The sequence below is a fragment of the Otolemur garnettii genome, unplaced genomic scaffold (genome assembly GCF_000181295.1).
Source record: "Otolemur garnettii isolate 467f Iridium unplaced genomic scaffold, OtoGar3 scaffold00025, whole genome shotgun sequence".
NCBI classification, from domain to species: Eukaryota; Metazoa; Chordata; class Mammalia; order Primates; family Galagidae; genus Otolemur; species Otolemur garnettii.
In genome coordinates this window covers 13,804,581-13,832,564 of record NW_003852420.1, presented here as the reverse complement: position 1 = coordinate 13,832,564, position 27,984 = coordinate 13,804,581, and the positions used below count along the sequence as shown (strand labels likewise).

Genomic DNA, 27,984 nt, shown 5'->3' with positions numbered 1-27,984 from the left:
AAAAAAAAAAAAAATTGCTGGACTCTAGAGATCCTCCTGCCTCAGCCTCCTGACAAGCTGGGACTGCAGGTGTATGCCATCAAGCCTGGCTAATTGTTTATATTTTTTGTAGAGTCAAGGTCTTCTCATGTGGTTCTGTCTGGTCTCAAACTCCTGGCTTCAAATGATCCTCCTCCTTGGCCTCCAAAGTGCTAAGATTACAGGCGTGAGCTACCATGCCTGGGTGGCTTTAAAACACTCTTGTAAGCATAAAAATAACTGCTGATGAGATGCATGGGGCACTTAGCATGGAGCCTGGCGTATAGTAATTACTCATTATGACAGTTTCTGTTGTCAGATTGCAATCACAGGTGATCTGTGATTGTTAGTGGAGCTACTCTCCAGGAGTAAACTTCCAGGCTAACAGAATATGTGGATATCCTTTGGACCAAGAGATTAGAGAGTCTCCCTTTTGTTTTTCTTTTCCTTTCCTTTTCCTTTCTTTTCCTTTCTTCTCACCACTATACTCACAAGGAAGTTTAAAGACTTACTTAAGATTCCCAAGGCTGAGGGCTTTGGCTGACAAATTTGTACCCCACCTCTTCCACAAGGGCCCCAAGTCATACCTTGTAAATGTACATAGTATAGGTGCAGTATTGTTTGACCAGGCATTTGGCAATGGGGCATATTTTCTTTGATCTTTGCCAAGGACCTCTAAGAAGCAGGGACCTCTTCCATCCTGTTCACTAAGTGGAAGACTTAATGAGTTAAATACTTAAAGAGTATAGGAGTATGTCTAGCATATTGTAGGTGCTTGACACAGGTTTGAAGGATTAAATAAGGCATTGTAGGGACTCAGGAGTTTTTCCAGAATGGCCTCACACCCTTGTTTGCTACATGGCCTTAAGCCTCTTGCCCAAACTCTGCTTGTTGCCTCATATGTTGAAGAAAGATAACACCCGCCTTGCCTCCCTTGTGGGCTAGCAGGGAGGCCCAAAGAGATGATAAGTGAAAAAGCACTTTGAGAACTATAAATGTTTCACCTTGTTCCTGCTCCTTGACTAAAGTCACAGTCATGGCTATGTCATTCATTCATTCACTAACTCAACCAACAATTGTTTTTTGAGTGAAAGCAATATCTCATTACTTATCCACCTTCATGAATTTGGACAAGTTACTTCTCTAAGCCTGAACATTTATAAGATAGAAATATTCATTTCACAGGGTTGTTAGAAGACTAAACAAGGTGCTCCATGCTGAGATGGAAACTGTGTCTTGTTTACTGTTACTAGTTATTGTTGGACCAACTACTTGATGGCTGTTTAGACTGAGTTAACAAAGGTCCCTAATGATAAATGATGTATGCAAAGTGTCACTGCATAGTGGCTTGGTCATTCATTGATTCAGCCATGGTTGCCTTCTGCAGTCAAATTACCAGGCAAGTCTAGATTCTGAGTATGACTCAAATGAAAAATAGGTAATGAGTATTAACTCCTAACCCCAAATGTCCTCACCCACCTAAGGCTGGACTGCTGTGTGGGAACTCTGACCCACCCAGGATCAGTGCTGCCTAAACATAAAACCCAGTGTACAACCAACCTCGCCCCACACTCTTCTCTGATTCAGAACAGGAACAACCACCCACTCTCCATCTGCTGCTCAGTGAGGAGAATTTCCCTTTGCTCACAGTACCCACATTCAGATGGAACCCTAGGGGTTACCAAGTCAGGGAAGTCCCGAGGAGTCATGCAGAAATGGCTTTTGGGGCAGAGTCCAGGGAGGGCATCCAAGTCTAAGGCTCAGGGTCTCCTGGGACTAGGTCAAGCAGCAGGTGCAGGCATGAGGCCCAGGGCTGGTAGCTGAGTGATGAAACTGAGAGATGTATAGGGTCAGACAGAAAGCCCAGAGGAAACTGCCCGCCTGTCCATGCAGGTGTCTGGGCACCTGGGGGCAGTTTCTGGGTCTGATTTAGTGGTGGAAGTTGAGATTCCATATTAGTATCCCAAGCCTATGTGAAGGAAACACGTGGAACTCCCAAGCTAAGTCTGCCATTGGCACCCAACATCTTTGAAGCTTTCTCAGATCCCTGGGGGTGAAAGAGAGGCTCCTCCTATGGGTTCTACAGTACTTGCTGCTAAAAAAGCTCCAAGAACAATGGCATAATAAATACCATAGTTCCCTCAATGGGGCCCTTGCTATGTATTGGCACTGTGCTCTACATGAGAAGGAAATTGTTTTTTGTTACAGGAAGTGTGGGCTGTGGAATTGGACAGAACTAGGTTTGAATCAGGGCTTTATTACATACTAGCTGTTTGATCTTGGGCACATGAGCCTCAGTTGCCCTGTGAAAATGGGGATAATAATATCTCATACAGTTTTTGTAAGAATGTATGTAAGACCATGCATTGTTGAGCTTAGCACAGGCATTATGTTAATTTTTAATACATAATAATAGGTAATATTTATTGAACACTTAAGCATTTCATAGTGTTAATTCACTGAATTTTCAAAATAGTACCATTGTGGTAAGTTCTCTTATTATTCTCTTAGAGAAGTTAAGAAATGTGTTCAACATTGCATAGCTAGTAGGTAGCGAACCATGATTTGAACCCAAGCAATCTTATTCCAAACCAACTTGTCCTACTTCTGGATTCTGGATAGGAAGGAATCTAGTAAATGTTGCTGCTGTAACTATTGTGTCCAGCATTGTAGCTGTCTATGGTTTTTGGCTGTCACTGAATTGAATTCTGAGCTCAGTGAAGACCAGAAACCATCTTTTTTTTTTTTTAAGAGACAGAGTCTCACTTTGTCGCCCTTACAGTAGAGTGCCGTCGCGTCTCAGCTCCCAGCAACCTCCAGCTTCTGGGCTTAGGTGATTCTCTTGCCTCAGCCTCCCGAGTAGCTGGGACTACAGGCGCCCGCCACAACGCCCGGCTATGTTTTGGTTGCAGCCATCATTGTTGTTTGGCGGGTCCGGGCTGGGGATTCGAACCTGCCACCTTAGGTGTAGGTGGCTGGCGCCTTAGCCGATTGAGCTATAGGCGCCAAGCCAGGAAACTTATAGGAATAAGGCAGACAGGGAATTCGTGTTTGTGGTTAATGCAAACATCTTTTGTAGCTTTGCTGAGATATGATTCACCCATACAAAGCATACAATTCCATGCTTTCGAGTGTGTTTGCCGAGCTGGGATTCACTGGATTTCAGGGTATATAGGTTTCTGACACTTAGTTATACAACGTGCCTGCTGGTGTCACTGCAGAGCCCCGCAGCCCAGTTTTCACCCATGCCTTCTCTTCAGTGTTGGGTGTTTTATTTGTGACCAAATTAGGCAGCGGATAAATATAATGTATCTGCCTCAAGTGAGCCTGTCACCACAGAAACAGAGACAAATGTACCTCTGAGTTTTGAAAGCTGAGGTCCAGAAGAATGACACAAGAATTTGGCTTCTGCAGAGCCAACCCCTTCTTCACCAACCAGCCCCCACCTTCTCAGGTATCTGCTAGAACCGGACAACAGTGCTCAGTTTGTGAAAGGGTGGAAGGGAGATGGAGGGGATTAACATAGGGAAGGGTCCTACAACCTGCCTCCCCAAATGCAGGGTCAAATTTGGAAGGATTGGAGAATCAGGAGGACTTGTGTCTTCCTTCCTGGTGACATGGCTCATGGAGTTCCTGCCCCCGGCCTGCCTGGCTGCAGAAGAGCAGAATGGGCTGTTTGCCCTGCCCAAGTGGGGAAGACCTGAGACCATCCTGCAGTTTCCCGGGGTGCAGGCAAAGCTTCCAGTGTGCTTATGAGGATTGTGGGCGGAGAAGCCTTGGAGTCAGGAAGAAGTTAATGCTGGGACACCTGTGTGGATCTATAGCCTGGGAGGCACAGGCTGATGGTCATTTTAGTTGACGCCTGCATGGACTGATGTCACCAATGCACCTTACACACCACTGGGGATGGGGAGCTGGGAGGACCCTGAGTTGGTGGAGGAGATCCTGAATTGGCCAGGATTAAGTCCATAGATTAAATAAATAGAAATTGTGTCAGATTATTGAAAAATTTTTATTTATTTATTTTTTTGAGACAGTCTCACTATGTCACCCCAGATAGAGTGCCGTGGCGTCACGGCAACCTCCAACTCTTGGGCTTATGCGATTCTCTTGCCTCAGCCTCCCAAGTAGCTGGGACCACAGGCGCCCGCCACAACACCTGGCTATTTTTGTTGCAGTTGTTATTGTTTAGCTGACCAGGGCCGGGTTCGAACCCACCACCCTCAGTGTAAATGGCTGGTGCCGTAATCACTGTGCTACAGGTGCTGAGCCTGATTATGGAAAATTTTTTTAAAAGTAATACTTTTTTGCATATATGGAATGGTGACCTGAGAGTTGCATTGTTTTATTTTGATCATATCACCTAATCTCTTCAGGTCATCTCTTCCCTGTCTGTGAATGGAGGTTGGGGAGAAGAGATAGAACTGGGAGGTATCAAGCATTTTTCCTGCTCAGACTGACCATGACGTGAAAGGTGCAGGGTCTCTCGGATCTCTCACTGCCCACCTGTGAACACATTCTGTTCCTCCCACTCTCTTTACAGGCCTCCTCCCAGTCTCCAGTGAGGCTACTGAGAGTCACCAGGATACAGCAGGGTGATAGGGAACAATGGGAACATTCCCAGCCCTGGCAGATATCAGATCCTTTTGTGCCATTCGGACCACAGTTAATTATTTTAAAAGTGATTTGTTGGCCAGGCATGGTGGCTCATGCCTGTGATCCTAGCACTCTAAGAGGCCGAGGTGGGTGAATTGCTTAGTTCTCAAGAGTTCAAGACCAGCCTAAGAGTGAGACCCTTGTCTCTACTAAAAGCAGAAAAAAATTAGCTAGGCATTGTGGTAGACACTTGTAGTCTCAGCTGTCTGGGAGGCTGAGGCAGGAGGATCCCTTGAGCCCAGAAGTTTGAGGTTGCTGTGAGCTCTGCTGATCCCACTGCACTGGAGCCTGGGCAACATTGTCAGACTCCCTCTCTCAAGAAACAAACAACCCCCCTCCCGCACAAAACAAACAAACAAAAAGTGATTCGTTGAAGAAATATGCAAACCACCCTCAGTAGATATGAAAATGTAAAGGAAAATACATTTACAGTCAAGCCATCCTGGTAAATGAAAGCGTGTTACTGTTCTGTTTCTCTCCCAATTCATGCCTATGCCAGCACCCGTTTTGCACCAGAGCCTGGAGGCCAGAAGGATAGAAAAAGAAAATCTGGATATTTTAGCTCTGCTGATTGGCTGCCCTGGCAACAGCCCCAATGCCTCCAGAAATATCTCTCCAGCTCTGACCCCTCTCCTGAACCCCAGACGCATCTGTCTATGTGCCTACTCAACATCGCCTCTTGGATGACGAACAAACATTATATTTAACATGTTTAAAATGGAACTGTTAATTCCCACCACCAAATCTATTCTTCCACCTGTCTTCCTCATCTCATCCATTACTCAACCTTGTCACAAAACCACCCTCAGCCCTCCCTCTTCATTGCCTTTCACATTCAGCCCCAAGCACCTGCTGCTGTTTCTATTTTTAGGGTCACTTCCTGTTAATCAATTTCTCTACATCTCTGCTGACACTGCCTAGCTTAGGTCGCCCTACTGCCTCCTGGTTTACTGAAGTAACCTCACATCTGAATGTTCTGATTACTTTTCCTCTAATCTACTTATCCCACAGGAGTCATGGTGATTCCAAAAATGTACATCAGGTCTTGTAATTTAATCTGTGGTTGAATCTTCCCTGTGGCCAGCATTCCTCTGTAATCTGGTTCCTGTCCACCGCTCCAGGACTGTCCCATGACTTGTCACACACATTCTCCAGCTCCACCACTCCTCTTCATCTTCCCGGAACATTCCAAGCTCCTTTGTACCTTAGGGCTTGGCATACTGGACTCCCTCTAACAAGAAGGTGTTTCCCAGGTTCTTTCTGACTTGCAGATACCTACTCAAATGTTCTCTTATCAGAAAGGCTTTCTCTACCATTCTCTCTACTTTGCATCCACTTAATTCCTGACTCTTCAGAGAGTCTTGGGGAGAGCTGTCATTGCAATCACTATTTTGTATACCCTTTTTTTTTCCTTCAGAACACTCATCACATTTTTCATTCTTTCTTCCTTTCCCCCCTCTCTCCTTCTCCTCTTTCTTCCTTTTCTCTCTGACCTTCTCCAACTGTAAACTCCACAGAGGCAGGGCCCAGCCCTTCACTAATGTTTTCTCAGTGTCTACGCAGTGCTGGAAATATAGCCTGCACTCCGTCACATGTGTAGAATAAACAAAGGCACAACTTTCTTTGCAGTGAGCTTGCCTAGAACACAGGCTATTTCCTGAAAGGGAAAAGGCACCTTTATGTCCAGGTTGGGCCTCTTCCAGCTGCTTCATTTTTCCTCTGGTTTCAAGATATGAGACACCCAAGATATCGTTTATGTTCTTCTTTAGATATGATTTGGGGAATGAGGAGCTATCTAAAGTTTTTGACTAAATTATTTGAAACAGAACATAGTGATGTAATGGATAGATTGGATGCTCCAAAGCGAGACCTATGAGAAGTCTGTCGGAGTGATCCAGGTAAGTCCCCAAGAGGGTCTGGGTGACCAAGCGTGAGAATAATAGGACTGGGAAACTTAGGCTGTAGAATGCAGAATGCAAGGAGGCAAGGACCTACCCATGCCAATGCTGCTTTTGCTCAACCCTGAGAAAGGCAGTCTTAAATTTTGCTTCACTTTGCCTCACCCTAGTCCTGACCCTGCTCCAAGGGGAAGATGAAGCATCCTTCTTGTTTCATGATACTCTCATCATCGAAGGAGGCCGAGCTACCCTCAGGCTCCTGGGTGTGGGGATGGGGAAGATGAAGCTGCTCTGTTGTAAGCAGAAAATGTTGAAAGGGAAGGAGATTCATGCCTATGGGGCAATATCTCTTTTCTGTGACTATGAAGGTTCAAGTCCACAATGAAATTAATAGAGTCGGATGCCCACCCTGCCCTTTACAGAGAGTCTTTCTGCAAAACCTTCCCTCAATGGCACCATCTCCCCAGATCTTCACCAGGGCCATTTTGGTGCCCATGATGAGTCCAGATCCTCCCCAGGGCCAATTGTTGAACCTGAGAAGGTGCACGTGTTCTTTCCTTCTCGTCCCCTCCCAGAAGCACAAAGCGGGCTCTGCTGCAGAGCAGTGGGCCTGAAGGGCTGGGAAGCAGTAGAATGCGGGTGGGTCAAGATCGCCTCGCAGATCAAGAACTCTGGGTGGGCGGCTCTTTGGAAAGCACTAACAAGAGCTTTCCAGTGTCTTGGTTCTACTGCTTATTATCCGAGTAACACTGGGCAAGACCCCTCATAGGCCTTACTTGCAAAATGGGGAGTGATGCCCACCTTGTAGGATTGGTGTGAGGATGAAATGGGGTACCAGACCCATGGTGGCACTGAGTAACTGTTTCCTTTCCTATGTGGAACCACAGAATGTCACAATAAGAAGGGAACTTAGGGGTCTCTAGGTAATGACCTTTTCTTTATTTTTTCCTTGATTCTTAAGTACACAGACTTGTATCTATAATTCTTACTTCATCTGTCTATCTGTTGGTCTTCCATCCATCATCTGTCCATGTATCTATCTTTCCATCCAACATCCATCCATCCTTTCTCTCTCTCCCCCTTCTAATCATCTATCCATCTACCTACCAACATACCTATATTGACCTTATATTGTTATTCTATTTGTTGTTTGTTTTTAGTATTGTAAACATTCATGGAGCCCGCCATTTATTGAGAATATTAGAACTTTGACAATAACTTCTATCTACCTATATGTACCCCAATTTCTCATCCTTCTGCCTTGCTATATCCAAGGTCACTGCTATTTTGAGTCTTGTATTCATTTTTCCTTTTTAAAAATATAGGGTTTATCATATTTCTATATATTCCTAAATGCTGTTTGATGTTAGCTTTTTTTTTTTTATCTTTATTAAAAGAATATCATGCTGTGTGAAATTTGGGGGGGTTCACTTCCCCTGCCGACATTTTATTGCTAAGATTTATCTATATTACTGCGTGTAGCTGTAGTTCATTCATTTTGATTGCTGTTTAACATCCCATTCCATGAGTGTACTAAATGTATTGTCCATTATCCTGTAGCTGTGCATCTATCATTTTCAGGTTGTGCTAATTTTGAATAATGGTATCATGTATATATTTGTACATACCTCCTGGTGCACGTGTGCAGGAGTTTCTTTTGGGTGTAACCCAAGAGTGGAAATGCCAGGTTATAGAGTGTGTGAGTATTTAACACAACAATTTTTTTTCCCCAAAATAGCTGTGTCCATTTATGTGCCCACCAGCAATGTACAAAAGACACAATTGCTCCTTTATTTTTGCTATTTGAATGGGAACAACATGGCATTTCAGAGTAGTTTTGCCGTGGCTTTTCCTGATTACTAATGAGGTTGGACATCTCCCCGTGTGTTTATTGGACATAAGTGTCTCCTTAAACCCCATTGTAATGATAGGGCTTTCGGAGTTTCACTACAGGGCTCAGGTGCTCGCAGTAGGCTTTCCTTGAAGAGTTAGGAGGGAGCCGTCCGAAGTGCAGGTGAGTGTTTCCGTCTGGGTTGGGGCCTGTCGTACCTCTGCTGAGTTTCTTGGTCAGGGTCACAGACTTTGAGGTCTGACTCTGCCCAGAAACTTGACTCCTGGGAGGGCACGACAGCTCACTTCTCACTGCCGACCTTCCCGGTCTTGGCTCTGCTTTCCCGGTCTCGGGGGGGGGGGGGCTGCAGAAGGCAGGGAGGGACAGCCAGAGCCAGGCAGGTCTCAGCAGGAGGAGGCAGGAGAAGCAGGGGTAGCAGCTACCGGCATCATGACAGGTCCCCCTCCTAGGCCAGTTCTGTTAAGACAGGAGGGGACTGAGGGTTCCATGTCACTGAGGAGGGCTGACCTTGCAAGGCCAGTGGCCAGAACAGGAAGCTGGGGGCTGAGGAGTGCTTGCTCTTCTCACACCTGTCCTTGGAGACTGCCTCGGGGGTGTTGTCTTCACACCACTCCTCTTCCTCTTTCCTCCCTAGATGCCCTTCCCCTACCCAGGAGTTACCAGGGGAACTCACAACTTTGCACATCCCCGTTGGAGGTGTGAGAGACAGAGGGAGAGAGTGAAAGAACTGAGGTACAGCTATCATGGACCCTCTGCATTCCCCTTAAGGTAGAGGAGAAATGGGAGGCCCCCCTTTCTTCTTGCTGCTGGGGAGCCATTTCTGGGAACCCAACTTCTACCCAGGGTGCCCCCTTACCTGGAGGGGAGTTCCTCTTGAAAATATAGATAATAGAAAGTGCAGTCAGAGGAAATAGCTTCCAGACAAGGAGGAAGAGGGATCTGGTCACCATCATATCTGGTGATAGGAAGATATTAGGATGAGACCAATTCCTGCTTTTATCCCTCCACCCCCAGGCAGGCTTAGCCCCGCCCCGAGTCAGGTACCAAGACTACACCTTGGTCTTGGGGGAATCACCTCAGCTCTATGAGCCTTGGTTTTCTTATCTTTAAAATGGGGATTATAATACATACTTCAGAATGTTTTCTATCAAATGAGAGCATCCAAGCAAAGTACCTAATAGATGCTCAGCGATTGTGGAATCTGAATGGCTTTGGATCTGTGTTCATAGAACAAACCAATCTTGTCTGAATGTCTCTTGGGAGGATATGTGGGAATTGGGGAAAGATGTTTCATATCAACTTAGTTATTCCCAGGAGTATCTCATAAAATGGGTTGGTGGCCAGGGTCTGGCTGTGTGATGAAAACTGTGTTTATTGCTATTTGGTACTGACAGCGTAATGCTCTGAAGAGGTTGATATAATTGCTGTCCCATTTTACAGATGAAGAATCTGAGTTTCAGAAAGGTGAAGTGACTTTCCCAAGGAAAGTGCTCATCTATGGTGAGTACAACCAAGCCAGTGTTTGAACATGGACTGTCTCTAGGTCGGAGCCTTTAACTGCTTGGTTATTCCTCTCCTACTTACCTGAACTCCCTTGTTCTTCTCTGAACTTGCTCAGCTGTCTGCTGGCCTGGACCAGACCCTGGTTGTTCTGCCACACTTGACAGGTGAACAGCATTTTATCCTCCCACTCTGAAGTGTTGACCAGGCTATGACTGTCTTGGTTGGATGTGCCATCTGGATTCTCAGTGGGGATAAGGACCTCACAGGTCTTGAAGTCTCTGTTTCTCTTCAGCCAGGTGATTTGAATGTCTCTGGGGTAAAACCTCTGGACATGGCAGGTGAGGATGGCTGCCTGGAGTTCTGGGATGTAGTGTGCTGAGACAGTCACCGTGGGCACAACTGAAACAATAACCCTTCATTCGCTACTTCTTTCCTTCATGCCAAACATGCTCAAAGAGCATCCACACCTTTCTACGCTGTGTGCTGGGTTCTCGGGCTACAGCAGTGAAAAAGACAGGCATAGTCCTTCCCTTGTGGGAAGGTCAAGGAGGAATTAGGTAGCCACATGACTCCCAAAGGGGGCAGTCTGAGAACCCACAACAGAGGTACCCAACCTGGTCTGGAGGAGAGCAGGTTAGGGAAGAGTTTCCAAAGGAAGTGACCTGTGAGTGGAAATACGGAAGATGAACAGGACAGCAAAGCAATGGTGGCTTGGTGATTTGGACATGGAATTAAGAGTTCACAGGGAGATTCCAAGTGGGAGAAACTTCCTTATCGTGGCCTAGAAACCCTGAATTATCTGGTAACCTCTTGCTCTGTCTTCTTCCTTTTCCATGCACCCATCTTCTCACTAAGCCCCAGACATGTTGGCCTCCCCTCTGCATCTCGGACATGGCTTTCTTCTCCACACCCCCAATCACGGGGCCTTCACACTCTATTTCTTCTGCCTAGAACACTCTATTCTTGGCTGATTCCTTTTCATGCCTTGACTCAAACCTCACTTCTTCAAAAAGGTACTTCTTGAGTAAACCAGATTTCTCTTATTTTCATTTATCTCAGTAGTGTGTTCTTTCCCCCCAGAGCAAACGTTACAAGTCACAGACATTTAGTCGTTTGTGTCTTGGTTGATGGGGTTTCCCTGACCATAATCTTCGTGCGGCAGAACCAGGTCTGTTCTGTTTACCATGGACTCCCTAGTACCTGTAACGTACCAGCACATAGCATATGCTGTATAAACACCCCCAAATGAATGAATGAGCTCCCTGCTCTCACAGACACTAGAGCGAAGGGAGCTCAGAAAAAGAAGGACCCAATCATGCCCTGATGTAGGACAAGGATGGTTGTATCAAATAGGTTGCATCCTACTGGGGGTTTTGAGAATGAATAGGAGAATATAGGTGAAGTGTTCCAATCAGAAGCCTGTGGTATTTGCCAAAGTTTGCTTTGTGTGTGTGTGTTGTGCATGTGCTGGGGGCTTACCTTGGAGAAATTGGGAGATGTTCACGTGCCCTCTGAGGGGTCTCTGCAATTCACTGTGAGTCACTTGGCAGGTGACCTGGGAGTGCATTGAGGAGATGGCAAGAGTCACCAGGGCAGTGCTGACAACAGTGTAGGAGGAAGCATCTTTAGGCGGGAAGACGAGGGTCTGAAAGGTTGGAAGTGCCACACCATTTTCAAACCATTTCACATCTATGTCTTTGGGAGAGAAGCCAGTTGATATGCACGTGAGGTTCAGTAGTTGACCTGGGCTGGCCCTGCTGGAGGGGCCAGAAACCTCTGGAGGAGAGGGCTTAGCTTTGATCAGGGCAGGGGTAAAGGGAGGAAGAAAAAAGAACATAAATGAAGATGGTGAGTTACTATCAGACACAACACTCACCCTCATTGTTCACCCTGCTTCGCACCTCAATCCATCATCTTCAGTTTTCTCCTCTTCATAAATTTTATCATTACTCTTCTTGTAACAGCTAATTGACTGGCCTCACCCTTTCAGCTCACACTTAGAAAACAGACCGTGGTGACCTTTCTAAAATGCAGATCTGACCATGTCGTTCTCTTGTTCTTCTACCTTCTTTCTTCCTTTGTCCTTTGTTCCCAAAGTACATTGTTGTAAAAGTCACATACGGCATATGGTGAAAAACAGTGGCTTCCTCTCCTTGCAAAATTTACAGACCAACCACTTTTAACTATTTTAGCTGATTCTTTGGGCATTTCTCTTTGTGTTTCTAAATAGCAGGTTTATACTATTATATCTCAATTTTTCAGTGTTATGGATACACCTACGACTACAGGCAATGATGGTTCAGCTCTCTTATGTCTCCCTCCACCTGTCAGTCACAGCTCCCCTCCTTGCATCCTCTGTTATAGACACATTGTGATGTTTTGTTCTGTCAGTATGCAGCATTTATATTATTATGACTAATTGGTCATTGTTCACATTGGAATTTGTAATATATCATGATTATATTTGCTTTCTTGTACAGCTTTTTGTTTTCTCTGAAGTTTTTACTGGTCTTGTTATTTTCATTTGCTTTGTTTCCTGTGAACTTATGACAAGTTTGTCCCAAAGCTTTCTGCCAGATTTTCTTCCACTGTGTTTGAAACTACTAAGTATTGCAGTAGACTTCAATTTAGGGTATAAATATTTTTTCAGGGGAGTCTACAGGTTTAGATTAAGTAAACTTTTTATTATAATAAAATTGTAAACACATACAAGTGAGAGAAAGTATTTTTTAATGGGACTTTTAACAATTATGAACAAATGGCTGATCTTGTTTCATTTATGCTGTTCCCACCACTCACTGGGTTACATAATTTTTATTGCATATATTTTTGGTGTATAACATGGTGTTTTGATATGTATCTATATATATGCTTAGTGAAATAATTATTATAATCAAGCAAATTAACATATCCATTACATCACATACTTTTTGTGGGTGCTAAAAGTACCCAAAATCTACTTTTTTAGCAAATTTCCATTATTTAATGAAGTATTATTTACCATAGTTCTCATGCTCTAGACTTAGTCACCTTACTTGACTGAAATTTTGTACACTTTAACTTTCAGCTCCCCATTTCCCATACACTCTCATGCCTGATAACTACTATTCTACTCCGATTCTATGGATTTGAGTTGGTTTATTTTTTTTTTCATTCCACATGTAAGTAAGGGAAATTAAAAACAGGACTACCATATGCCCCAGTAATTCCTTTTCTGGGTACACACTAAAAGTTTATGAAATCACCATGTCATGAAGATATCTGCACCCCAGCGCTCGCTGCAACATTATTCACAAAAGCCAAGATATGGAAGCTTTTGTGTACATAACATACACACAATGGAATATGATTGAGGCTTAAAACAGTAGATCCTGCCATTTATTGCAGCATAAATGAATGTAGTAGACATTATGCTAAGTGAAATAAGTCACATACTGGTTCGTTTTAAAGCAAATACTAAACATGATGTGATTTTATTCATATATAGTAACTACTTCAGCATGTATATCTAAGAATTAAGAATTCTTTTTTTAAACAATCAGAATACAGTATTATACTTAAAATTCACTAATTATTGCAGAATATCATTTAGTATTTGTCAGCATTCAGATTTTCCTCCTTGTCTCACAAGTATGATGTTACAGTTGGTTTCTTTGAATCAGGATGCACGCAAGATCCATAGATTACATTCTATTGACCTCATCTTGTGCTCTTACAAAGTGTGTTGTAATGAAGAGTTTAAGCTTAAGTCATCTTGCACTTATGTTAGTAGAGCTTTGGGATAAATTTCTAGAAGTAAGGCTGGGCACGTTGGCTCGCATGTGTAATCCTAGCACTCTGGGAGGTCAAGGCAGGTGGATTGCTGGAGCTCAGGAGTTAGAGACCAGCTTGAGCAAGAATGAGACCCTGTCTCTACTAAAAATAGGAAAACTAGCTGGGTGTTATGGTGCACACCTGTAGTCCCAGCTCCTCTGGAGGCTGGGGCAAAAGGATTGCTTGAGCCCAAGAGTTTGAGGCTGCTGTGAGCTTCAGTGCCCCAGCACTCTATCTAAGACAACAGAGTGAGAGATCCTGTCTCAAAAATTTTTTTTTCTAGAAGTGTGATTGTTGGGTCATAGGGCAATATGTAATTATGTAAAATGTACATGCGATATGTATATATAATTTCGCTAGATATTGCCAAATTCATCTTCTTATGGATTATATGATTTTGTACCCAGCCATCATCAAAATACGGCATAGCTGTTTCCTCATACCTTCCTCAACAGAGTGTGCTGGCAAACTTTGAGCCAGGCAGATAGGTGAGAAACTGTGTTCCAGTGCAATTTTAATTTGCATTTCTTTTTATACAAGGGCTGTTGAGCATATTTTTTATATGTCTAAGAGACATTTGTATTTCATTCTCTATTACGTTGCCTTTTCATGTGTGTTGTTCATAAGTTGCTTGTCTTTTTTTCCTTACAATTTAGAAGAGCTGTATATGTCCATCATGCTTCTTTCTAAGTTGCAAATTACCACACGCAAATATCTTTTTGTCCAATCCAAACACAATAATCTTTTTTTGGCTGGAGCTGCATTTGAACCCACCACCGGCATAAGGGGCCGGCGCCATACTCCTTTGAGCCACAGGTGCCACCCATACAATGATCATTTTTTCTCTTTTTTTTTTTTTGGATATTGAATTATGGTCAGGAAGGGCTTCCCCACTTCCAGGTTATAAAAGAATACACACATGTTTTCTCCTAGTACTTACGTAGTTTCACTTTTTACATTTAAATCTGATCTATTTGAAATTTATTCTGGTGTATGGTGGGAGGAACTAGATACATTTCTGAAATTTTTTATTTTGTTTCATTGGTCTCTTAATGCTCCAATGGATCCAGCACCATTATTGAAAAATCGTCTTTCTCCACTGAATGCCTTTACACTTTTTTTTTTTTTTTTTTTTTGGCAGTTTTTGGCCAGGGCCGGGTTTGAACCTGCCACCTCCGGCATATGGGGCGGGCGCCCTACTCTTTTGAGCTGCAGGTGCCGCCCTACACTTTGTCTTAATTGTAGAAATCAATTGACCATATTTATGGGCCTTTTTCTGGGATCTTTGTTCCGTTCTATTGATCTACTTGTCTATCATTTTCTTCTTTTATATTCTTTTTTGTAGTTTCTATACATAGCATTGATAATTATCTATCTTGCTGCCAGTACTACACTGTATGATTACCATAGCTTTATAATAATTCTCTGTTCATAATGGATAACTCGTCCGTAGTTTTCTTTTCCCATAATGTCTTTATCTGGTTTTAATATTGGAGTAATTCTGACCTCAGAGATCGACTGGAAAGCATTAATTCCTCTTTAATTTTCTGGAGGAATTTGTATAGGATTGCTAGTATTTCTTCCTCAAGTATTTGGTAGAAGCCTTCAATGACATCATCTGGGCTTGAATTGTTCTTCATGGGAGGCTTTTTAAACTACGTGTTTAATTTGTTTAATAGATACAGAGATAATCAAAGTATTTATTTCTTCTTGAGTAAGCTTTGGGAGTCTGCGTCTTTCAAAGATTTGTCCATTTCATCTAAGGTTTTGAATTTCTTAGTATAGTTTTTAACAACGTTTCACTATAATATTTTTATTATCTATGGACTCCGTAGTGGTGTTATCTTTCTCATTGGTAATTTGTGTTTTCTCCTGATTGATTATGTGGCTGCAGGCTTAACTGATTTTATTAAATTTCAGAAAGAACTAGCTTTCATTGATTTGCTTTACAAATTTCCATTTTTTATTTCTGAAATTTGTCTTAGTCTTTATTTTTTTTTTTGTTTACTTTGGGTTTCACTCATTCTTTTTTTTTTTCTAGTTTTTAATGTCACTAAAAAAAACCTTTATGTTGTCCTAATATAGGCATTTTGGTGCTATAAATCTTCCCCAAGTACTGTTTTGGCTGCTTACTGCAAATTTGGTATGTTGTGCTTTCATTTTCACTGAGTTTAAAATATTGTCAAATTTTCTTTCTGATTTCTTCTTTGATGATGTATTTTTGCTTTATAAATTTAATTCCATTGTGGCCAGAGAACACACTTAGTATGATGTGACTCATTTCAAATTTGCCAAGAGTTATTTATGGCCTAGAATACACTGTATCTTGGTAAATACTCCTTTTACATCTCAAAAGAATGTGTGTTTGGTTGTTTTGGAATAGAGAGCTCTGTAAATATCAATTAGCTGAAGTTGGAGTATAGAGTTGTTGAGTCTTATACATTCGTAATGATTTTCTGCCTCTTTTATTTACCAGTTATTGAAAGGATATTTACATCTCAGACTATAGTCATAGATATGTCTATAAATCCTTGCAGTTCTATGAATTTTGTGTTATGTATTTTGAAGCTCTATTGTTAGATGCATAAACATTTAGGATTGGTATATTTTCTTGAGTAACTGATCACTCTGTCATTATAAAATGATGTTCTTTATTTTTGTAAGTTCTTTGTTCTAAATCTACTTTGATATTTATACGGGCATTTCATATGTTAAAAATATTGTTAATGTGGCACATATTTTTCCATCTTTTTATGTTTAATTTATTTGTGCCTTTGTTTGTAATGAAAGGAAAGACAGCTCTTTTAATTAGGGTGTTTGACCCATTTACATTTCGTATGATTATTTGTTTGGCTGGCTTTAAGTCTGCCATCTTGCTATTTGTCCTATCTCTCCATTATTCCATTGTACCTCCTTTTCCACCTTCTTTTGTTTTTTTTTTTTTTTTTTTTGAGATAGGGTATCACTTTATCATGCTTGGTAGGGTGCTGTGCTGTCACAGCTCACAGCAACCTCCAACTCCTGGGCTTAGGCCATTCTCTTGCCTCAGCTTCCCAAGTAGCTGGGACTACAGGTACCCACCACAAGGCTCAGCTATTTTTTGGTTGCAGTTTGGCTGGGGCCAGGTTTGAACACGCCACCCTCGGTATATGGGGCTGGCGCCCTACCCACTGAGCCACAGGCGCCACCCCTTCTTTTGGATTTTTCTATGATTTGTTTTAATCTCTTTTGTTTTGTTTATTAGCTATTACTCTTTCTTATGTTATTTTATTGGTTGTTTTAAGATTTCTGGTGTCTATCATTAACTCACCATTGCTTACCATTAAGTGATAAGATACCACTTCACATATAGCATAAAAACTTTACAATAGTATACAGGGGTCTTTAAGAAAGCTGTGAGGTACACTAAAATCAAGAAACACAAAATCTGCATGAAGGGAAACAAATGGAGCCCTCCCAGGAGCACTGATAAGCTTAGCAGGGATGAAACTTGCAGGGATGAATCAGGAAGGATGCCCCTGACTATGTTTGTTGGAAGTGAAATAATGGAGCCTAACACAGTCTGTCTCAAAGCTTTTGTAGTGACCCATGATTTTTTATCGCATTCTTCCTGGTCTTTGTGCTATTTTTGCCACACGTTTCACTTCCATGCATGCTATACGCTCCCAAATATATTGTTATATTTGCTCTGAACGGTTGGTTATTTTAAATAGATTTAAATAACACAATTTTCTTCACATTTTCCCCAAATTGTTACTATTTCTGATTGTCTTAATTTTTTTGCATAGATTCAGGTTTCCATCTAGTATCATTTTCCTATTGCCTGAAGGATTTCTTTTAATATTTCTTTCTTTCTTTTTTTTTTTTTAAACCTTATTTTATATATAGAGTTAGCATGGTTCGTTCACTGTGTGGTGCCTTAGATAATCCATTCAAGGAAGATTACTTAGTTTTACTTTATGAACCCGGTGTCTGAAGGAAACATTGGCAGCAGGGATTGAGGCTGTATTTCCAGATCAGACCATGTGGATTTGAGCAGCTGCAACAAGAGTGAGAACCCGAATTTTTGCAAGTGGCTCCGGCGGAGCTGCACGTGACCCACCTTGCTTTCAGGGGTGCAATGAGGCAAAAGGCTCTTTTAATATTTTTTAACTCTTTCTCAGCAACACTGAGAAAATATATGGAATGTGTCACAAATTTGCATACTATCCTTGCCCAGGGGCCATGCTAAACCTTCTCTATAGTTGCACCTTTACTATTTGTGCTGCTGAAGTGAACATTTAACTCCACTTTTTTTTTTTGGATTTAGTATCTTGCTCTGTCACCAGGCTGGTGTGCAGTGGGGTAGTGGTAGCTCACTGCATCACTTAACTCCTGGGCTTAAGCAATCTTCCTCCCTTAGCTGCTCAAGTAGCTGGGACTATCGGAATGCACCACCATGCCTGGCTAATTTTTAAAAAAACTTTTGGGTGGAGACAAAGTGTGACTATGTTGCCTAGGATGGGCTCAGACACCTGGTCTCAAGAGACCCTCCCACCTTGGTCTCCCAAAGTGCTGGGACTATAGACACCCAGCCTTAACTTAACTTTTGAAAGATGTGTATAAATTCTATATTGACTTTTATTGTTTTCTTTTCTCTTTTAATGATTTAAAGACGTTTCCCCACTGTCTTCTAGCTTACATTTTTATCAGTGAACAATATGTCTATTTATTTATTTATTTTTGCAATTTTTGGCAGGGGCTGGGTTTGAAGCCAACACCTCCGGCATATGGGGCTGGCACCTACTCCTTTGAGCTACAGGCACTGCCTGTCTATTTATTTTTGTTCCTTTGTACTTAACAATTCCCTCCCCTCTGGCTACATTTAAAATACAGTAGAACTGGCTGGGTGCCTGTAGCTCAGTGGTTAGGGCACTGGTCACATGCTCTGGGGCTGGTGGGCTTGATCCTGGCCTGGGGCCTGCTAAAGGAAAAAAAAAAATAGCCCGGCTTTGTGGTGGGTGCCTGTTGTCCCAGCTACGAGGGAGGCTGAGGCAAGAGAATCACCTGAGCCCAAGAGATTGAGGTTGCTGTGAGCTATGATGCCATGACACTCTACTGAGGGTGACAAAGTGAGACTCTGTCTCAAAAAAAAAAAAATACAGTAGAACCTCTGTAAGTTGACCACCCAAGGGACTGTAACAAACTGGTCAACATATGGAGGCGGTCAACATAAGGAGCTCGGCTTACTGTACTGACATGTACATGTGGTCCATGTCCAGTTTATGAAATTTAGGTCAACTTCAGAAGGTGGTCAACTATGGAGGTTCTATTGTATTTTCTTTTTTACTGGTTTGTGTAATTTGATTATTATGCACCTTGGTGTAGTCTTTTGGTTTCTTATGCTTGGAGTTCATTGAGCTTTTTGAATCTATAGGTTTATAGTTTTCATCATATTTGGAATATATTTGACCACTATTTCTTCAGATATTCTTTCTGTCCCCTCTCCCACTGGTGTCTCCAATATATATTGATCAGGCCACTCGAAATTTTCTCATAGCTGACTGATGCTTTACTTGTCAGTTTTTCATTCCTTTATCTCTTCATGTGTCATTGTGGATAGTTTCTGTTCCTGTGTCTTTAAATTCATTAATCTCTTTCTTCAATGTTTTATGTGCTGTTAATCCTACTTGGTTTATTTTTTTTATCTTAGACCTTGCAGTTTTCATGTCTTAAAATTCAATGTGGATTTAAAAAAATTATTTTATTGCATCTACTTCACATATTTAATCTTTTCCTCTAGTTTCTTGTACATAGAGTATTATTATTTTTTTATTGTTTGGGGTTTCCTGAGGATACAAAGAATTAGGTTACATGGATTGCATTTGTTAGATAAAGTCCCTCTTATAATTGAGTCCCACCCCCCAAGAGGTGTGTTTCACACCATGACCCCCACCTCCCTCTCTCTCCACCCCTCTCCCTGCTCCATCATTCCCCTACCCCCCACCATGTATTAGCTCATCTACTGCCTTCATATTAGAATTGAGTACATTGGATTCTTGCTTCTCCATTCTTGTGATGCTTTACTAAGAAGAATATGTTCCACCTTCATCCAGGTTAATACAAAAAATATAAAGTCTCCATCTCTTTTAATGGCTGAATAGTATTGTTAAAGTGGCTTGTTAATCCATTGCCTTGCTATATGGTTTTTTTTTTCTAGTTCCTTACAAAATGAAGAATTATTTTTTCCAAATCTTCAAAGTATGGTGTTGGTATTTTAATAGGGATTGCATTGAATCTGTAGATTGCTTTGGGAAGTATAGACATTTTAACAATGTTGATTCTTCCCAGGCAGAATATTCTTATAATAAATAATGTTTTTGTATACAAATTCTGTCATCTGTCTTTTTTGATTAAGTCTCAAGTGATGAATTAAAAAAAATTTTTTTTTTTTGCAGTTTTTGGCTAGGGCTGGGTTTGAACCCACCACCTCTGGCGTATGGGGCCGGTGCCCTACTCCTTTGAGCCATAGGCGCCACCCTGATTGATTTTTTTTTAATACAAATGACATTTTATTGCCATTTTGGTGCTCGATAACTTTTTATTGTATGCCAGATATTATGACTTTTACTTTATTGGGTATTAGGTGTTTTGTATTTCAATAAATATACTTCTTTTGGCCTCTGTGGACTTCTTACCAACTCAGGGAGGCCTTTAGGCTCTATCTGAGTTTTCTATTCCTGCCTGGTGGCCTTAAAGCTTTCTCAGAGAGCACTCTGAGAATAGTTTCAGAGCTCACTTCATTAATTGGGATTACTGTCCTTTGTTGACTGATGTCCAAAGTCTTGTTTATCATTGTTCCAAATAGTTTGCCCAGATTTTTAGTGGGAGAGTAAATCCAGCCTCTGTCACTGTTTTGGTGGAAGTTGCTCTAGACATTTAATTTAATTTAATTTTGCTGTTGTATGTGTGCTCATCTTTTCCATTATATCTTCTAACTGGTTTTAGTTTGTATATGTGAAATTTATTGATTTCTGCTTATTTTATAACTTGCTATGTTACTAAATTATTTTGATGTTTGCAATTTTCCAGATGCCATATCATATGCAAAAAGAAATAGTTTTCCCACTTCTTTTATAATTCATAGAATTTTTGTTGCTTTTTACTTCTAAAAGCATTGGCTAATATTTCAGCACAATGTAAATAATGTTAGAAATGGTGGGCATGAATTTGGAGACTATTTGAATATTTTACTAATTCTGTCTTTTGGGGGGATGTCCCTAGTAAAGCCCTTAGTTCTTTCTGGAATGGTCTAGTGACCATTCTTGTGCCTCCCACACAGCTCTTATCTTAAGGTCTCCATCTCCTGTTCCTAGTTCCCCTTCTTACGTTTTTTTCATTTAAACCCTATTTTGGTAAAGCAGCTCTTGGTGATCTTGCAAACACTGTAGATTGGCTGGGTATAGAATTTCAGGTTGGAAATGAATTTCCCTAAGACTTTTGAAGGTGATATTTCTCATCTTCTAGGGATCAGTGTTGGTCTTAGACATCTCGTGCTGATCTCATTCACAATGCTTCATGCAAAACTTGCTTTTTATTTTTAATTCTTGGAAACTAGATGATGTCTTTGTCCCCAAAGACTGCTATTATTTTCTTTGTTTCTTCATGGCTCAAAGGTGCTAACATTTTAAAGTCCTAAAAATTCTGTTGATGTGTATTTCTATGGTTCTGGTCTTTTATTGGAGTAAATTATCCAACCTCATTTTTTAAAGACAAATATCACGATCATTAAGTCATCAATATAAGTAGCCCTAAACTAATTGCTCTGCTTCCCAGGTTTTCCTGTTCTGTTTAGAGTCTTTTTTTTTTTTTTTTTTTGAGACAGAGCCTCAAGCTATCCCCCTGGGTAGAGTGCCGTAGCATTACAGCTCACAGCAACCTCCAACTCCTGGGCTCAAGCGAGTCTCCTGCCTCCACCTCCCAAGTAGCTGGGACCACAGGCGCCCGCCACAACACCCGGCTATTTTTTGGTTGCAGCCGTCATTGTTGTTTGGCGGGTCCGGGCTGGGGATTCGAACCCGCCACCTTAGGTGTACGTGGCTGGCGCCTTAGCTGGTTGAGCTATAGGCGCCGAGCCTCTGTTTAGAGTCTTGTAGGCTTTGACTTGAGCTATGATTTTATCAGCCAGGACCAAATTTAAGAATATACAGGACTTACAGAAATCAAGGATAAAATTTAAGTAATATAGGAGTTACATATTCTTCATCAAAAATGTGATTCTTAAAACTTTCTGTCTTAATAAATCTATTGTTCACATCATATGAAAATCTGTGTCTCCATGCTTTTAAGGTTATGTTTTTAAGTTTAATCGGTTGTGAGATCCTAAGTCCTGATGATGTCTAGTAATATAATAATATAAATTAATATAAATATAATGATATAAATATAATAACATAAATAAATAATATAATTATGCAGTAGACACTCTTCTAAGTGTTTTGTATTTATAAACCCATTTTCATTTATAATCCTCACAACAAATCTGTTAAGTGGATCTTATTATTATCCCTGTCTTACCTAACACTTGAGGAAGTTGAGGCACAGAGAATTTAGATATTTATTAAGGTCATAGAGCAGGTAAATGGCAGAGCTAGAAGTTGACCCATCTGACTCTGAAGTGCATCTTTACCCACTGTGCTTTGTGGCCATTGGAAGCTGTAAGATTCTAAAGCAGCAGTTCTCAACCTGTGGGTCATGACCCCTTTGGGGGTCGAACGACCCTTTCATAAGGGTTGCCTAAAACCATCACATACACCCTGTACAAATATAGGTGTATGAAAAGAATTTTCTGTTTGGGGATCCACAACATGAGGAACTGTAGTAAAGGGTCACGGCATTAGGAAGGTTGAGAACCACTGTTCTAAAGGGCTAAGAGTCTGCTGACAGATGACTGCCCTGGGGCTATATCCTCCTCTGCTCCTTCACTGTGACCTCTTACTATCCCCATCTACTTTTCTCAAACTTGGCACAAGGGCTAACAAAAGGTGGCGCTTGGACTGAGCTCCTGAGGGTGGTGATTTGGTTTAGAATGATGGGCTGGATTTCTAGGAATCTGGACTTACCACGCACAATTAACACGGTTCCTGGTCCAGACTTAAACTCCACGTTTTCAGGAGTTGCTCTCCGGAACTTCGCACAGTAGTAGGTGCCGGCATCAGCTGGGGTGAGGTTACTGATGCGGATGGAATAGTCCAGGTTGTCTCTCTTTGTGTGATCTGTGGTATTTGTCACCCGGGGGGAGTGAACTTTTTGACTGTAGATCAATTCTCGGTCTCGCCCAGTCCCCTTGAACCAATTGATGGGCCCTACGGGGACTGGGGTGGTCACGGTACAGCGCAGAGTGGCCGACTCTCCAGCAGCGACCGACACTGACCTGTCAGGCTGAATCACCTGCAGCTCCTCCATTCTTGCCACTCCTGGGGGGAAACACAAGTGAGCTCGAACTCCCCCAGCTGTGGCTGAGGTTGGGGTCCAGATTGCAGCTGAAGTTCAGTTAATTCTTTCTTTTCACACCATGTATCAGCTTCTAGGATGGGTAGATTGCTAGACTGGATGCCAAGAGGGACATAGATATAAGGGACCCCTTGAAAAGGCCACAGATAGAGAAGTCATGAGGGAAAAAATACTTCTAAAAGAGATGTTCAAAAACTCTAATAAACCATTGAAATGCAAATGAAGCCATAAGGAAAACACTAAACTCTATGACAGAATAGCTTGAAATGTATATAAGTTTTAGCTCATTTTCAGGTTACAATAATAGAGGTAAGTGGGTCCTAAGGCAGGCAGAGAGGTCAACAAGACAGAAGGAAGAGCCTAGAATTAGACCCAAGGTCATGTGGGTATTTATTATCTGATCACGGTGGCATTTATGTCCGAGGCAGCAAACTATCTAGAAGGAAGCAACTGAAACTCTTAAAAAGTGCCGATTTCCAGGGAGTATGGGGACTTTTGCTGTTTATGTGTCTGTTCCTTCCCTGTTTGGATTATTTCGACAAGTCTGTAATACAATAAAAATAAAATGAAATAAAAGAAAACATTTTCCATGTAAGAACAGACAATTTTTAGAAAATTAACTCAGCAAAAATGAAAAAGATTGTCTCTATTCAGTGCTACCAAGGGTGTGGCAAAGCAGGCCCCCCACATACTGCTGATGGGAATATAAACTGACACTAGCTGCTAATGTGCCATTAGGGTCATGACCCTATATGTACACTGGGTAAACTCATGTGTTTAACTGGTGAAAGGGAAATACTTTAAACAAATATGCTTTGGTCACAAATGTTCCAAATACCCACCCCCTTCATCCATTGCTATTATATTGTATGTGCTGAGATAATGTATTACTAACATGGAGACAATCATATTTTATGCAATGTCATTTCAAAAGTCTTTGCAATGCACTGTGTGTCCTTTAACTAAGTAATTCCTCTTCTAGGGACTTGTTCAAAAGAAACAGCCAACAAGGACAAACATATTTTGTAAAGGAATGGTAATCACAGTATTCACAATATAGAAAAGTTTGATTTAAGACCCAGGTCCAAGAATAAGGATTTAGTTAGATAAATGATGGCATTATCACGAAACAGAAAATATGTAGCTATTAAAAGATAATGCTGAAGAATCTACTGAGGTTGTATTGATGATGATGTAGGCACATATAGAGATGTGTGAAAAGGGGCCCCCAATTTATTTTTGAATGAAAGAGTAAATAAATCACCATATTTAGTGTAATCTTATTTTTGTTGAAAGTTCAATATACCTGGAAGCAACACAGTAAGGAGGTGAAAGTCAGAGCTAGTGGAACCCCTTTGACCTGGGTTTCAGTGCCTCCTCTATTGCTCACTTGATACCTAGGGCTTGAATACTTGTCTCCTCCAAAACTCATGTTGAAATTTTAATACCCAATGGGGCAACATTGAGAATTAGAGTCTTTAAGAGGTGACTGAGTCCTCATAAATGGATTAACCCACTCATGACAAATGGATTAAAGGATGAATGGGTTGTCACAGGAGGAGAATTGGGTGGGGTTATGAGAAGAGGTGGAGAGGCCTGAGCTAGGACTTTGGCATGCTCTGCCCTCTTGCCATGTGATGCCTCATGCCACCTTGAAACTCTGCAGAGTCCCTGCCAGCAAAAAAGACTCTCACCAGATGCATCTGTCAACCTTGGACATCTTAAGATACAATGTAACTGTGAGAAATCAATTTCTTTTTTCTTTTTTTTTTTTTTTTGAGACAGAGCCTCAAGCTGTCCCCCTGGGTAGAGTGCCGTGGCATTACAGCTCACAGCAACCTCCAACTCCTGGGCTCAAGCGAGTCTCTTGCCTCCGCCTCCCAAGTAGCTGGGACCACAGGCGCCCGCCACAACGCCCGGCTATTTTTTGGTTGCAGCCGTCATTGTTGTTTGGCGGGTCCGGGCTGGGGATATGAACCCGCCACCTTAGGTGTACGTGGCTGGCGCCTTAGCCGGTTGAGCTATAGGTGCTGAGCCATCAATTTCTTTTTTCGTAAATTACCTGCCTTCAGGTCTTTTGTTATAAGCATCAGAAAATGGGCTAAGACATCAATGGTTGACCTTGAGAAATTACTTAACTTCTCTGAGCCTTTGCTTCCTTATGTATGCAGTATATATGGTATGGAAAGTGAGACTTCTTGTGCAGGTTTGTTGTGAGATGGAACCTTTAAAACCTTTGAGGAGCACTCAGGACTCTGCCTGGTTCATAGAAGGACTTCTGTGAAATGAGCTGTCCCTTGACCTGGAGTCCAGTAGGGTGAGCTCCACCCCTGATCAGCCTCCTAATTCTGGGAGGATCACTCCCTTCCTCGGCTTTCAGTTTCCTCTTCTGTCAAACACGATAATCATTACCATTTCCTGTGACTGCTATGGGTTTTAAATGAAGACATAGACTTGCCAGGGCCACAATGAGAGTCTGTAATGGCCAGAGTCAGCAGGACCATTCTTCCGTATTCACATTTATACTTGCTAAACCCTGAAAGGACGTTAACAGTCAGAGCTTGCATAGATGCTTCCGTGTGCCACGCATCACTCTAAACCAGTGCTTTTCAATCAGTGTGCCATGAGAAGATCTTAGGGGTGTAACAAAAAATTTTAAAGACCATTAATTAAGTTATTTTCTAAAGAAGTTCAAAGCACAGTAAATATATTCTTTTTTGTCCTTTTTTTTTGGATTAACATAATTGAAGTATGCCATGGAAGTTTCACTCTAGGTTCAAATGTGCTGTGAGATAAAAAAGTTTGAAAAACACTGCTTTTTTTAAATTTAGTTTTTTAAAATCACAACTGTATGCTTTTAAACACTTAACTATATTAACTATATCATAACTTTCTTGATTTTCACAACCTTATTTGAAAGGTGTTATTATCCCCATTTCACAGACAGGAAAACTGAGGCATAGAGAAGTTTAGTGACTTGTCAGACAGTCTGCAAATGATAAAACTTGGATTTGAACCTTGGCAGGTTGGTTTTAAAAAAAATACTTGTGCTTTTCACCAGTTTGCTAGATAGCCTCTCACTTGAGATGTTACTATCATTAGAAGGAGAAGGGGTGCCTCTCCTGACTGCCCAAGTCAGAGAATGGAGTGGGCGGGCAGGAGAAACATTCATATTAGGAACATAATCCTAAAATGCTGGGATTGTGGGAGACTCAATAACCTAAAAAGCACTGTTTACCTATTTTTTTTCCTAATGGTTCTACATTGTGTGTACTGTTATCTATCTATCTATCTATCTCCCTCCCTCCCTACCTACCTATTATCTATCTATCATTTGTCTACCCATATGCCTGCCTATCTATCCATTTATCAATCATCTGTCCATCTCTCTGTCCCCATTATAGTGAAGGCAGCCCTGCCTCCTTGCCAGGTACTATGATCTTAAGCAGAGCCGAGGAGTCAGGTACTGCATCTCAACTCCACTCCTACCCTCAGGGAGATATCGGGTCCCCAGGCTAGGCCCCAGGGGGTCATGGAGCCTTGACAGGATGGGAGGGGAGAGGAGTTGAGAACTCTTGTCCTGGGGAAACACCTGGGGCGGGGAGGAAAGGATCCCTCTAAGCAATAAGAATTCTGGGGGTTTGCTTGGGAAATTCTTGTTAATAAAAAATAAAACCATTTAGGGAAATGTGTTAAAGAGAAAGAGACAGCAAGGAAGAGGCCTTGAAGGGAGATCCATCTGTCCCACTGGCAATGGGGGAAATGGTACCGCTGCCAAACTCAGGAGAGCATCATTGCACTGTGGTACCGGAGGGCGGAGGCGCTCACCTGGGAGTCCCAGCAGCAGGGGCAGCAGCAGGGATGGCAGAGGTGAGTGGGGCTGAGAGGCAGGGCTGGGCATCGTGGTGGGCTCTGGAGCCTGCTCTGGCTGATGTCTGCCCCAGACTCTGCTGACAGAAACAACACTTTGTGTCCCATAATGTAAGAGGAAATGAGTATGATGGGAGGAAAGGGCTGTGGGATTACAACAGTTCCTGTTTCTAGATTGTGAAATAAGAATCAGATGCAAGCTGAGAAATTACTGATATAAGGGTCTCGAGATATTCACGGAGGCCTCGGCAGACTGCCTTAGTGCCTCCGCTCTGCCCTATGGGCCCTCACTCCACATCAGCACTGCTGGTGGCCCCTCCTCATCCAGCAGCTTGGGGACATGGTCTGACATGGAGGAGGATGTGTTTAGCCTTCTGCAATTGTCCCAAACCTGGGCTCAGGTGAGTGAGGAGGAGGGTTCCTGGGCATGGGCCATCACCGGGGTGGGACCCTGTTCTCCCCACATCCTTGGTGTTGGTGGTGAAAGGCCCCTGGCTTTGCAGAGGGCACCTGTGAGGGAAGTGACTTAGGGTGAGCAAGGAGCCAGATCTTGGGGGAAAGAGGATTTTTTCTATTTTAGAGGAAGGATGAGGCCTGTTTGGGACAAGGTCTGCGGAGACACCTGCAGAGACAGCTGGGAGGAGGTGAGGGAAGGCTACATCTTCTGCCCCAGTCTGGGGCCATCTCTGGGGAGAAGGGAGTTGAGGGGATGGGGAAACATCCACCCCCCAATTTCCTTCTGAGCAGCAGCAGCAGCACACAAGATCCATCCAGAGCCGCTCAGCCATGAGATCTCTACTTCTATGGACCCCGTGCCAGATACTGCCTTCTGTGACCGAGTTTCCTCACTGCTCTCCACCCCCGACTCCTTCCTAGCAGCTG

The 27,984-nt window shown here is 42.3% G+C and overlaps 1 protein-coding gene and 1 non-coding gene across 2 annotated transcripts; both read right to left on the bottom strand.

Annotated features, from left to right (window-relative positions):
* Positions 1-8,818: 8,818 nt before the first annotated feature.
* Positions 8,819-27,168, bottom strand: LOC100952717 (signal-regulatory protein beta-1-like). The gene is made up of 6 exons (XM_023512224.1): positions 27,061-27,168; positions 22,842-23,195; positions 11,407-11,721; positions 10,009-10,326; positions 9,281-9,379; positions 8,819-8,880 (listed from the first exon to the last, which is right to left on the bottom strand). Exons 1-6 carry the CDS (start codon positions 27,131-27,133, stop codon positions 8,870-8,872), a joined length of 1,170 nt encoding a protein of 389 aa, XP_023367992.1. The 5' UTR covers positions 27,134-27,168; the 3' UTR covers positions 8,819-8,869.
* LOC111724730 lies at positions 17,915-18,018 on the bottom strand. Its single transcript, XR_002772970.1, has one exon. It is a non-coding gene; the product is annotated as a U6 spliceosomal RNA (small nuclear RNA).
* Positions 27,169-27,984: the final 816 nt, after the last annotated feature.